The sequence below is a fragment of the Gymnodraco acuticeps genome, unplaced genomic scaffold, assembly GCF_902827175.1.
Source record: "Gymnodraco acuticeps unplaced genomic scaffold, fGymAcu1.1, whole genome shotgun sequence".
NCBI lineage: Eukaryota > Metazoa > Chordata > Actinopteri > Perciformes > Bathydraconidae > Gymnodraco > Gymnodraco acuticeps.
The window spans coordinates 138365-151784 of NW_022989970.1; the positions used below are offsets into that span (position 1 = coordinate 138365).

General features: G+C 38.4%; 2 protein-coding genes across 8 annotated transcripts in view; one reads left to right on the forward strand and one right to left on the reverse strand.

The window, feature by feature from the left end:
• LOC117542907 (cingulin-like protein 1) overlaps window positions 1–6587 on the forward strand; it is a 63243-nt gene extending 56656 nt beyond the window's left edge. For all 3 annotated transcript variants that reach the window (XM_034210782.1, XM_034210781.1, XM_034210783.1), the window contains 7 exons: window positions 49–222; window positions 1202–1291; window positions 1400–1483; window positions 2554–2672; window positions 3076–3184; window positions 3616–3779; window positions 4497–6587. In XM_034210782.1, coding sequence (XP_034066673.1) covers window positions 49–222; window positions 1202–1291; window positions 1400–1483; window positions 2554–2672; window positions 3076–3184; window positions 3616–3779; window positions 4497–4620 — 864 coding nt within the window. In that variant the 3' untranslated portion in view covers window positions 4621–6587. The remainder of the gene's footprint in view (window positions 1–48; window positions 223–1201; window positions 1292–1399; window positions 1484–2553; window positions 2673–3075; window positions 3185–3615; window positions 3780–4496) is intronic.
• Window positions 6588–9773: 3186 nt separating this feature from the next.
• The window catches only part of LOC117542932 (ras-related protein Rab-27B-like), a 75584-nt gene continuing 71937 nt past the window's right edge, over window positions 9774–13420 (reverse strand). For all 5 annotated transcript variants that reach the window (XM_034210823.1, XM_034210827.1, XM_034210824.1 and 2 more), the window contains exon 6: window positions 9774–12403. In XM_034210823.1, the coding sequence (XP_034066714.1) occupies window positions 12217–12403 (187 nt within the window). In that variant the 3' untranslated portion in view covers window positions 9774–12216. The remainder of the gene's footprint in view (window positions 12404–13420) is intronic.

Genomic DNA, 13420 nt, shown 5'->3' on the forward strand with positions numbered 1-13420 from the left:
GTGTGTGTGTGTGTGTGTGTGTGTGTGTGTGTGTGTGTGTGTGTGTAGGTCTCTGGAAAGCTGATTGACAGGGAGCAGACTCTGGAGGAGGAGATCCAGCTGAGAGAGAAGATCCAGCTGCAGTGTAAGCAGGCGGAGAGGGCGGTGGAGGACCTGAAGATGGAGCTGCAGACCACCAACCAGGCCAGAGACGATCTGGCCAAACATGTCAAACAGTCCCAGGTACGGCTCCACATCTTCAGATACACTCACTTTCAATGACAATTTAAGATTATGAAACCATTTCACCAGAAAAAGGAGGGATTTATAACGATCAAGATTCAGGTATTTGGCCCTAGATTTCTGTATATCAAATGAATGACTGATATAAAAGATAAGGCTGGTAACAATTAAATCAACATGTGTTGGTGGACCATTAATTAAAAAAAATCCTGCATTTTATGTGATACATAATATCAAGTGTAGTGCAGTATTTTCTAAAATGAATTGTATCTCCGCCATCGTTCCCTCAGCACAATGCATGCTGGTATATATGTTTGGTTGGTGACCGTTGGCTGTATGGTCAATTTATTTTCACAATGCATTGTGGGATACTTCCAGTTTACTATTGATAAGTAATATCACTAAATATACAAACAATACTAAAATAAATATTTCTGAGACAGCCCAAAACTCCATTGGTTCCTTCTAAAGACTGAATGTAGAATATAATCCGTTTAACATTACAATAAATCAAGATGTGAGAAGCATCAACACAATAAAATATGAATATTATTTTAGACTCATTACAAGGGAAAAAAAGTATTTATAGGAGAAAAACAAATTGTGTTTTTGTGGGATGAATACAAAAAAGAAGCTCATATTTCCTGACCTCCTTGAAGTACACTCTGTTTCCAGCTATCAGACAGTATCCATGTGTCTGCATTACGCGACCTGATGACTCAAAGAGAGATGTCCACTTGAATTAATCAGTCATGCAAACCATCAGAGTTTTAGGGTTAATGAGGAATTATTCATGCAAATCCTGTTTAGCAATCAGCGTGCTAATGCCATAATCCTAAATATTCATAATGTGGCTATTTCTGAGGATACTTAATCCGTGCCACTTTCTAAATAACCTGCATGTTTTCTGCTGATGAGAAGACGGATCAGAAGTTTAGTTTGGACCATGACTTTTTATTTATGATGATTGTGTTTACAGGAGAAGATGATCGACCTGGAGACCGATCTGGAGGAGCTGCACGACAGCGAGCAGAGGTGGGCGTCCAAACACAAGAGAGCCATCGAACAGGTAAACACACGCGAACAGGAAGTGAGCTAACTGAACATATTCTGTCATTAACTAGACCTAGAAAACTCTTATGGCTGGTGTTTAAGAAGTGTGTGTGTTTGCTGTCAGACTGAGCAGCTGCAGCTGAAGCTGATTCAGGAGAAAGACCTCAACGACCTGTTGGAGATGGAGAAGGGTTCCGCCGAGAGACAGGTAGTGTGTGTGTGTGTGTGTGTGTGTGTGTGTGTGTGTGTGTGTGTGTGTGTGTCCACTTGTTCTACAAGTCTATGTTTAACACAGTAGAGCTGTAACGAATAGATAAAGCATCACTTATACATTCCAATACTCACAGAGTTTATTTTATATATTTTTTGCAAGTTTTTTGTTGTGTTGAAAATATATATATCCGAAAGCCAAATATAAACTTAGAAATTAAAAAGGTAATAGCATTCCTCACAGCTTTACAGCACAGTTAAGTATTTATCTCTCTATCACATTTGGATTTGGATATTTAAAATTAGGGGAAAAAACTGTTAAAGATTTATTAAACAGTATCGATTTTTTAAGCTTAACAAATAAATAAATAAAGGATTTGTCAGTGCCCTCTGGTGGAGAGACGGTGTAATGGCAAGACTGATTTGAAGGAATTCTTGGACATCTCTATACTGATGCTTCTTGTTATTGGCTGATATAGTGAACTCAGGTATATCTGTGCTAAGCTGCTAATGGACTGACAAGAACATGGTTTGAAAAAGCCTGTTCATTTAAGTAGTCTACGTAAATAATGTAAATGAAGAGGAAAGAAAGTAAGGAAGAAATCCCTCAGGATTACCAAAGACCCCCATCACCCCAGCCACAAACTGTTCAGTCTGCTGCCGTCTGGATAAAAACAACCAGATTCAGAGACAGCTTCATCCCGCAGGCAATAAGACTGTTAAACACCTGAACTGCTGAAACAATTTCATAACATTCATCTGCTACTCAGTAATTATGTATCTATTGTCTAATATATCATTCCAATAACTTGTATATAGACTCGTATTGCACTATTCCACTTGTTTTTCTCTCACTTTTTTAAAACTATTTTTGTATTACGTTTAATATAATATACTTTAATATTGTCTGCTTATCTGTATTATTGTGTTGCATTGTTGGAGAAGCCTGTGACCTAAGATTTTCAACGACATAATTACTCTGTAGCTATGTTGACAATAAAGAACCTTGAACCTTGAAGTGAAGCAGAAAGGTTGTATCATATCTAATGGAAGCTGCTCTCTGTTTAGCTGCGGGAGCTGCGTCTGGAGGTGGAGGAGCTCCAGAGCTCCAGGGTTCAGGAGGATGTGGTCTCCAGAGCGGAGAGCCGAGTCAAGGAGATGGAGAACACGCTGAGGAACGAGGAGAGGTCCGTCACAACGCTTTACCTTACTCACAGGCATTTATTAAAAAGCTGTTCCTTAGGCATTCTATTTATTATAAGGTTACTTTCACACCTGTGGTTTGGAGCTTCGGAAATGATTTGGAAATCACCTTTACAACAATTCTACATTATGATAGCACAGAGCATCAAAGTAACAAAACAAGTGGACAAGCATATGAAAGAAGGCAGGCACAAGTTCACCCATTTTTTGCCAAGGATTTTGTAAAAACAACCTGATGTTATCTTTCGTTTAACAGAGAATTAAAAAGACGTTTAAGCAGGGTCATTTTGAAACATGCAGCTTCTTGCAGCTTTAGCTCCCCTGTTGTATGTTACCTGTACAAATGGTGTAACAAAATAAATCAATAAATTGTGTTCATGTGTGCAGGAACAAATCTGTTCTGACCAACACCATCAGCAAACTGGAGAGGAGGATCAACGAGCTCAGCGACCAGATGGAGGAGGAGCACAGGATAGCTAATGAGCAGAAAGACCTGGTAACACACACACACACACACAGTTACTTAATAATCTTACCGTCCGTACATGTCTGAACCTAATTCACTAGGAACACTTGACTTGAACTTGGGAACAGGCTCTTGAGGCTGTGCTTTGTGATATTAAGAGATACTAACTCCTATCATTTAATACTCTTTTAGACGCCGTTCTGTTGGATTTGTTCGGTCTTGTCTGTTGAAAAATGTTCAAATGTATTATTATCCCTGGAGAAATGTGGCTTACAGTCATTTACTCACAGGTCCCGTTGAACACATACAGTATGTGACAATGAACAGCAGCAATCAATAGCGTTTGAAATATTCTTTAAACACATTGGAACAACCTAGAGGTGTTTCATGTCCCAGTTGTTATAACATGTTGGTCCCGCCCCATGTGCCCAAACTGAGCGAGCGCTGTGATTGGTCCCCAGATGACCCAGAGGATGCGCTCTCTGAAGCGGCAGCTGAACGAGGCGGAGGAGGAGGCGAGCCGGAAGGAGGGGCAGTACCGCCACACCCAGAGAGAGCTGCTGGAGGAGAGGGAGACCAGCAGCCGGCTGCAGAGGCAGGCGCTGGACCATAGCCTGCAGAACAAGTACGCACTCTGACACACACACACACACACACATGGAAACATACACACACACATACGGAAACAGACGTGAATGTTATCCTTTGTTAACATGAAGCATCAATTTAAATATGTAAAAATAGTGTTTTAGTCTCTTGGGTTAGTTATGCACTTCAGCCTCTTTTGGACAACATGAATATTAAACAATAAGTCGGATCTACATTGTTTTCTCTCCTGTTTTTGGGATATGAGAACTGATTTAAGATTTTTTTCACCAGGACAATCCTTTAAAGGGTCTTAAAAAAGTTATCTTTAAAATACGAGACTTTGTTGTTGCACCACTATCCCACATTTTCAATATGACTAAAAACCTGTTATCTTCTAGGAGAGTTTAATTTTCACTGCACTCCAAACACAAGGTATAAATATTGTGTGTCAGCAAGTTATGTAACATTACTGTCAATTGCTGATGACTAAATTGATTTAAATCTGTGCTATTCTGTCACTTTTAGTCTCATTTCGAATACGGGTTAGAGGTACATTTGTTTTTTTTTTACAACATCACCAACTTAGAAATCACACTTGTTCTATGGAAGACCATTTTGATTAAAAAGTCAAATGTTCCTTTCTGACTTGCCTCTCAGGTCAGATGTCCTCTGTATCAAAAGCACACATCATTTACAGTCCGTCACAAAGTCAGTACATTAAAGCACAAATTAAAACGTGGTGTCTCTCTCGCAGACGTAAGGACACTCTGACCATCCGTCAGACTCTGGATAACTTGAGGCTGGACCTGAGCGTGGACGATGAAGAGGAGGATCAGCCACCGGAGGAACAAACAACAAGCACTGTCACCAAAGTTTGAACCCTCCCACTTCACACATTAACCAATAACAGCACATCTCTACTGGCACTCAGGGTGCGGTGACATTTTCTAAAGCTGCCGACACCACTTTCTCATGAAAATGGATAAATGCTGCATGTGATCAAAACTAAAAGTCCACCACGGTCTTTGCCTCTGACACTTTGAAATAATCACTGATGTATATTCTAGAAAGTGCCCGGAAAAAATGATCTAATATGGTAACAAATTATAGGAAATAATTAGAGACAAAGTTGAACAATTCAATTGACACATTGCATGTACTTTATTAAGTGCAATTGTACCAAATGAACTGTGAACAGTATTCTCTCTAGAATTAGTTACAAATTAATTTCTTTGGTCGCCCTCTTGTGGTTACTATTAGGAATTACAGCTATCAATTAAAAACCCTAAAAACAAATGGCTGTCAACATTGAAGTCGAATGCCTGTTTCGACATGTTGAACCTAAAATGTCTATTACATAGAATATTAAATAAATTCATGATCTGCTTGTTTGCATACATGTACAGATGCTTGGTGCGAAGAGATGCTGACATACATTAGGGAAATATTACTAGTGGCGTGATGAGGATTTGATAAATGTGCCTTTTTTTTTATTGTGTTCTTGTAGTTGCTGTTTAATTGAGCTTCAAACAGCATGAAGTACATTGAAGTGTGAATTTCTCGATATCATCCAATTTGGCCTGAACGGACACTTTGGAAGAGGACTCCTTTAAAACCTCTTTTTCATTTCATTTTTTATAGAAAAAGCGAGTTTCAATTTGAAAAGAATCACTGGTTAGCACGTACATTTGACAATTTAGAGCTAAGTTCTTTCATATGGAGGGATGTTCTATCATTTAGTTTAACATGTGTTTATCTGCTAAATTAGAAAATATTCCAAACAAGTTGGAGAGGAGATCTTTGCATGTGATTATCCTTGATTCACCAACAATTATTTATATTGACCGTATTTTGTATGTTTCTAATGTTTTTATGATACCAAGATTATTGAATATTCTGTATTTGCAATTGCTTCTGGGGCAAACATAATTTTTAGAGAATTTAATGTATGATTTTAGTGCAGTTTACGGTATTTTAGGGGGTTTGCTGCTGTATTGATGTATCTTAATGTTCCTCCTACATACGCTTCTGTCCAGGTGATAAGATTAAGGGATAAGATATTTTGTGTCAGCAAAGAAGATGATACAAAAAGGGCTTTTGTTTCACGCTTTGTTAAATGTGTTTTTATTCAAGTCACTCAAAGCAGACTCAAATAAAAAGGAAAGGAACTGAGACGTTTTAGCTCTCAGAAGTAATGTCTACAGAAGGTTTGGATCCAAGATGTGTGTTAATGCAAAGTGTGGAAGAAGAATAGATCACTGTGCTGTCTGTTCATTGTTTGGCATGCTCTTATTTTGAAAGGAAATCACTTTTCAAAAGAAAACCACGTGTGCGGACACAGAGCCCTCTCTCTAGGGCTCTGCACGGACAGAGCCCTAGAGAGAGGGCTCTGCACGGACAGAGACAAACATGGCTGGGTTGCGAAATTCAAATCAGTAGGAATTGAACTGGTTTCAATCCAAACATGACAAGCATCCAATAGGTACTTGAATTTGAAAATAACTCACTGATTGAGTTATTAAATTGAACCCAGCCCTGTTCCTACTGTCCTGCTTGTTCCCTGTATGATAAACACACGAGGCTAATATTCAGATGCAGTAATCACACTAATCACATGAAAGAGTTTCCCAGCTGTTTGAATGTGTGCTTCAAATGTCTTTGCGTTTAACATTCTCCAAACAAAAAGCGTCAGATATGTAAAAAGAAATAGATTTCATTGACTTATTTTTGTAACTTCACTTCACACTCTACTGGTTCTGCTGTTCTCGGGTATTTATTTTTCACATTCTCTCTTTTGGTGAGAAGTTTCTTCTAACAAAATGCAAATAAACTCCTATGCACTGTGTCGTTTGTGTCTCTTTTAAAATGTGTGTTATGTTCTCGAATGGAAACCAACGCAGTTCCATCCGGAAAAAACCAAACACTGGATAAAACAAACAGATTTATTTGCAGCTCTGACATCAGAAACATTAAACGCATCACGGGTCATTTCATTCTCATAATGTCCAACATGCTGACGGTGCACAAACCCAACAAACACACAGGCATCGATACACGCAGTGAGAACTGAAGACACGTCTACAAACCGCAGGCATCAGAGAGAGTCCAAAAATAAAAGCTCTTAGAGGTACTTGGATTGATTCATTGTTTTGATAAATCGGGCACAAAATCATCACAACTTCTGGTCTCTTTTTGCCTCTGCTTTGTAATCTATAATCCATCTCACACACTTTACAGACAGAAGAGTTAATAACAGGCACAACATGACTCTTCAAACAGTGTCAACTTTCAAAGTGAACTCAAACCATTTAAGACGTATGGAAGAGATGCTGCGAGAAACACGTGATTCAAGGCAGTGAAACATGGATGTAGTGTAAATGGAAGTTAAACTTAAAATTGTAATATAAATACCGAAAATATACATAAAATGAGCAACGGAAGAAGAAAGGCTCGGATAAAAGCTGACAATTTGGTTCAGAAGATTGTCACGATAAAAGGCATCGGCTCAAAAAGTTAGAAAAAATAATCTAGAGGTTTTTGACACATTAGAAATCTTGACTCAATAGATTTAAAAGCTACCGTTAACCTGGCTTTGATGCCTTTTCAATTCGTGCCTTTGTATTGTTTGATTGGAGGCATTTAGTTAATCTAAATGTTATATTCCTAAATAGATTAAAGTTAATTAATTTGTTTGAATCAAAGAGGCTGCTTTATTCTTTTTCTATCATAAATTCATTATTTTTAAAGTTACACACCAAATTAGTTGATTAAATTAAATCAACACTTGGCAACCTTAAAGGTCCCATGTCATGCTTTTCCGGTTATTACCCGTCCCCTTGTGTTATGAAGGTTTTTCTGCATGTAAACGGTCTGCAGAGTCACAAACCCTCAAAGTACACCCTGTAGCGAGTAAAACTCTAACAGAAGACCTGTCTGTGCTGCCCCAGAACGCCTCGTTGGACATTTCTCTTTTCCCATTGTTTTCTTCCTGGGTATGGTGACGTGCCCATACCCAAATGGACCAATCCGTGGAGCCGTTACGTAGCTCACACACACACACACACTCAATCTTTTCTCAGCTGCAGCTCCGGCGATTTCTCCTCCCTGAGACAGCGGGACGCGGCGATGCTGTGAGTCGGTGTGTGAGCACAGCACACACAAACTCCCAGCCAGGCTGCGGGTGTGTGTGTTTCGGGCTGGGTTTCGCTGTGTCTCGCAGACGGCCACTGGGCTCATAGGGAGGGGGGGCAGGAGCTCCAACAAGCCGTGTAGGACAGAGAGTGAATACACATACTATACAGAGATGCTGTGAGAAACCAATGTGAGTTTGAAAAATTGCACAATTTAAATCTATTCTAGTAGACCTCAACAATGGAATTATGATCAGTAGAAATGCCCCTGACCTTTAAAGTGAGTTTGGACCGACTTTCTCCCCTTGTGTTAATTGCATGAATATGGCTGCAATTCACAAATATTCCCCCTATAATCCCTAAACAGGTAGCCTACTCCTTTCCTCCACAGTTACCATACTTGCAACAGAGGAAGTTCTGCAGTAGGTACACCTATAATAATTGATATGTCTGGGTTTAGCTCAGGAAAACAGGTGACGATAAGTTTGTCCTCCACTTCCGATTCAGCAATCAGGAACATCTCTACTCATAGGATTTCTATAAACATCCTCACGCATATATTTCTCGTAAATTAATAATTTCTACCTCTGCAGGCGAGAATAAATGTTGGACTGCGCATTTTCCATCTATTCGCCCATTAGCATTCACTTGTGTAATTGTGCCTCGTCAAATAGTCACCCGCATTCGGTCTGTACACACCTTTAAAATATATGTATAATACTTTTCAACGTTGCACTATTCAATATTTTTCATGTAACAATGGACCGTTTGATAGAAACACGACCCCAGTGAGAATGATGCAGCATGAGCTTTAGCCTCTTGTTTTAACGGCACAGTGGAGAGTTGGTGGAGACCAAAACAGAGCTAAAAGGACAGCGACACTGGATTCCTCAGAAGAACTCAACGCTGCAATGAAATGAAATACAACTTTAAAAACTGGTTTACAGTGATATAAGGTCAGTGTTCAAACAATTCATTTCAATTGCTGCAGCCTTAACTATCTTTACGATCAAGAAAATACAATTCTCCTGTAATACCACCTGCTAAATGACTGTTGAACTAACTTCATAAAGATGTACTTGTATTGAGAGGACTTCACATAGCTGCTTTTGTAAGTGTTAAGAAACATGATTACACTATGATTACATGACTAAATATTAAAGGTGGAATCTACATATTTTACCACAAATAAATTAAGCAGCTGATCAGCGAAAACAAGAATACCCTTCTCTATAGATGTATTTTCCAGGGAAATCAATTATGCTGTGTGTAACTTAGAGTGAATACAATGCAAGCCAGCAAATTAATATTTTGATAAACTAAAATGCAACACTATTATGTTTTTGATATGGCACTGAGATCAGCTGTTATCGGGTAACTTGTGAGGTTTTAAACTGAAAAGAGATTAATACACCAAATAAAGGCTTGTGAAGGCAGTTTTTCTCTAAGTGCACAGCAGAATGTTGTTTGGAAAAAAAAACACTTGTTTGTGGCGTTTCTTTGTAATTTGGCACACTGGTAGATTAAATATAGGTGACAATTAAGTGAAGCCAAAGGGCTTTGACGCTTTACCTTTTAATTCGATTTTTTATGTATCCATTAGGCACGATACTAAAGACAATAATGATACAAAAGTTGTTGAAACTAAACGTTTATACTGTTTTAAATGACCATAGAAGTGTTTTGACATTAATAAGTCACATTTACATTTTACCTACTGCTAACCCGATTGGCAGCCCCTGGTTTCAATTGACTTTAAACCAACCTTTACCGACATGCTGTAATACTTTTCTTAGTTGGGACTGCTATATCAAACTTGGCTCATTGAAGAACAAGGATTTAACCGCAAAAATAGTATTTCCCATGTTTCTGGTGCACCTCAACTTGGGTCAAGATTTTTCATGAAGTACTGTAAGGCAGATCAAGGTGTAACATGATGAGGAAAACCATTGAGTTGGACTTTTAAATTTAAAGGGCTTGAATGCAGCGTTTTTAGTTGAGTTTCTATATGAATGTGAGTTCTTACGTTTACTAAACAATTTAGTGTTAACCATGCACAATACACAACAGAAAGTTGGTCCACAGTAACTTCAAGTGTACATCTCAAGAGTTTAAAAGTGTATTTTCTTCATATAAGAGAAAAGCATTTTGTTAAGTAATTTGTGGGGTCATAGCAAACAGAGATACAGAGCAATATAGGAATGAAAAGAAAAACAAATATGAATGGAATAAAATTAAAAAAGGATATGTGTGAGATGTGAAGGACTTCACAAAAATATGACAACTGAAATAATCATCTATGCTTTACATTTCTTTTAATATAAATAATTGGTCACTTTATATTCCAACAATACTGGTCGTGTATGGAGCCTTAAAGCAATATTTCACTTTGTTGTTATAAAGAGATGGACAATCAGCTGCCCTGAAAAGCAGAAGTCACACTGACTCCCATAATAATCTAAAATAGATAATCATGCTCTGCACTCATAAATCCATTACATTTGTTTAAGATGAATTCATACTAATTGACATAAAATGTTTATTACATTTTAGTGATAGCAATAGGGTGACCTATAGCATCCCCAGAGCAACTGATGTTAGGTGCTGAATTATCTCAAACTCCTACAAAGATTAAAGTCTGCTCCACTGCAGTGAAATAAAGCTTTAAAAGCCAAGGCAGTAGATCAGTTTGGAACAATATGCCTATCCAGGTACTCTATAGGATACCCTATTAATAATATGTATATGTTTTTTTTGTCCACTTCCCATTGCTTTGCTGTACCCATATGTATTGTACAGTACGGATGGTATACTATACAAATCATAATCAGCCATGTCTGACACTAATCTGAAGACAAAATAAAGAGTTGCAAAAGAAAGGCGCGATCAAAATGCTAACATCAACAAGCTAGCTTTAGCCGCTGTTGTTCCGTACAGTTTGAAGTAAGGTTGGGAAATAATCATGGGGACAAAGAAATAAAGGTTATCAATGCAATGTAAACGTATTTAGACAATTCTTTTTCTAATTTATCATATGGCAGTCATGTAAGAAAGTGACAAAGAAAAGCAAGAATAGCTAAAAGCAGCAACTCAACGGCCACAACAACCTAGCTAGCAAGCTAGTCTTGATAGCACGATTTTAATGGTACAGCGAGAAGTGGGCTATGCATTTCTCGAAATGTTTCTAAATGAGTTACTAAAAATACTCTTCACTCCACACCTAGCCTGCTTTTGTTAATATTAGCATACCGTTTGTAGCCACTGCTATCACTACTGAGCACTGATACCCTACGTTAGCTAGTTTGTAGCTATCTAGCTACACAAGCTGCTAATCAGATGTGCAAACAGGAGGAAATGTAGCGGTTAGCTCATAGCAACACCTGTTCCAAGGTAACTATTTTTATTTAGTGGCAACACAAGTATTTCTTTTATGTGATACAAATATGACAGTTTAGTTGTGAAAAATGCTAATAAAGTTCAATATACTCCCAATATTTATCTGCAGGGTCATTGTAGATTCAGCTGTCATTACATGTCATTTGAGCTAACAGGGTCAAAGAGCTCCACCATGACGCTGTAGCCAACTGGGTTAAAAACTGTGTGGCTACATTTTTAGGAACAACGTTTTGCATTTGTGAACCAGACCAGAAACACTGAAAAATGTCCTTTCATGGCTCTCATACAGGTAGAGCATCGCATGAACAATGTTTGAAACAGGGGAGGAGGGGGAAATACATTTGTTCTCCCTGGTCCTGGAGGAAAGGTTTCAGGAGAGGATCATTAGTTAATTTACACAGACACACAGCCTGATGTCAAGCTCTTCATGCCTGCTGTCATCAAGTGATATCCTAAAGAGGTAACAACTTACCTCTGTTACGAAGTGATGTACTGTTGTTGCATCAAAAGTTCAAATTGAAGTTGTAAATATCTCCTTTTTGCCTTGAGAGATCCATTTAAATTATTCAAACCACTTGGGAGCAGAGCAATTTGGAGCTGGCAGAGCTTAATTCACAGGCTGCATGTTTTACTGTAAATGAGGCACATTATGTGTCTGACAGTGATGAAACGATCCCCTCCTGTTTTCATTTCCTCAGACTAAGACTGTTTCCTTGAATAGCCACTAGGGGGGACAGGGTTGTGTCATTGCCACAGTGCCAATCCGTATGGGAGGAGAAAGAAGATAAAGAAAAAAGAAGCAGAATATGGTTAAAGGTTAGTTTTAGAAAGTGTAAAAGAGGTAGAAACATGCAAAGATGACGGAAGGAGAAGGTAAAAGAAGGACAGATGTGGTGAGTAGAAAGGACGGACGACAGAAGAGCGCTGAATGGTCGTTTCCTTCTTCATCTAGCATGCACATTTCTTCTCGTTGGGCTGCTCATCGCTGAGCTTCGTGGCTCCGTTCCCATTGGCTGGATCGGCGGGCGGTTTGTCGACACACTGCTCCATCCTCTTCATGACTAGGTCCAACAGCGTTATCACCGCCTTGTCCACCTCCGCCCCTGTGGCTGCACTCGTCTCAAAGTACGGGATCCTGTGGGCGACAAAAAGCACTTAGGAACAATTTTCCAATGACTTTCATCAGATTTATTATATGTAATTTCTATTAAAAATCATCTTGTAGAGACTTGAAATGTCATGCTGATGAATTGTCCCTGAGAATAAAGTGAAAATGAAGTGGAAACCTTTAGTATTGGTCCCAGGGGGGGGGGATGGATAGAAGAAGATATTACTTTTTTCTGGAAATAAAAGTTTAATACCAATTTAGAAAAAAAGTGGGCATATACTGAAAGTTTCACATTATTCCCAAAATGTTATTTAAAATCTTACTCTTATCTTCTGCCCATAGGCCTTTCCCTATTACAATATACTATGTACCACAAAAAACAGATATCAGAAACAGTTATAGGGATAAGGGAAAGTTATTGTGATATAAAAGCGATATACGTTTTGCTAAGTACAAGTGAGAAGAAATGTGCGTATCCTGATATTCGGATCTGCTCAGAAAATGTGTCATGAACATTGGGAAAGTAACTAGACCAGGGGACTGTCGAACTTCAATAACTTCATAATTAACTACGTCTGAAAGCAGAAGTCTAGGCAAAATAATTGCAAGTCTCTTCAGTGAGAGTGTCACAAAATGATTTAAAAAGAAAAGCCAAATTCTGGAGAAAAAAAATGTCAAAATCCCCCCAAAAAAGTGAAATTTGAAGAAATAAAAAAAGTGAATTTTGAAAAAAAGTAACATTTACAAAAACAATTCTAAGAAAAAAAGAATATTTAGAAGAAAAAAAGGCAAATTCTGAGAAAAAAGTCAAATTTGAGATGCATTGTGGGACATGTAGTTTATGGGCAACGTGCTTCTGTAAATCGGCATGTAACCGTATTATAAACATATTATTCTTTGCAAGCTCTTGTGGGGCCACATACAATGAAGTCACGGGCCGGATTTGGCCCCCGGGCCTTGAGTTTGACACCCCTGAGTTAGACCGTTTGATTTGACTGATTTAGCCCCTGAACACTTTCCCACTGCGCCCCAGAGTTGAACACA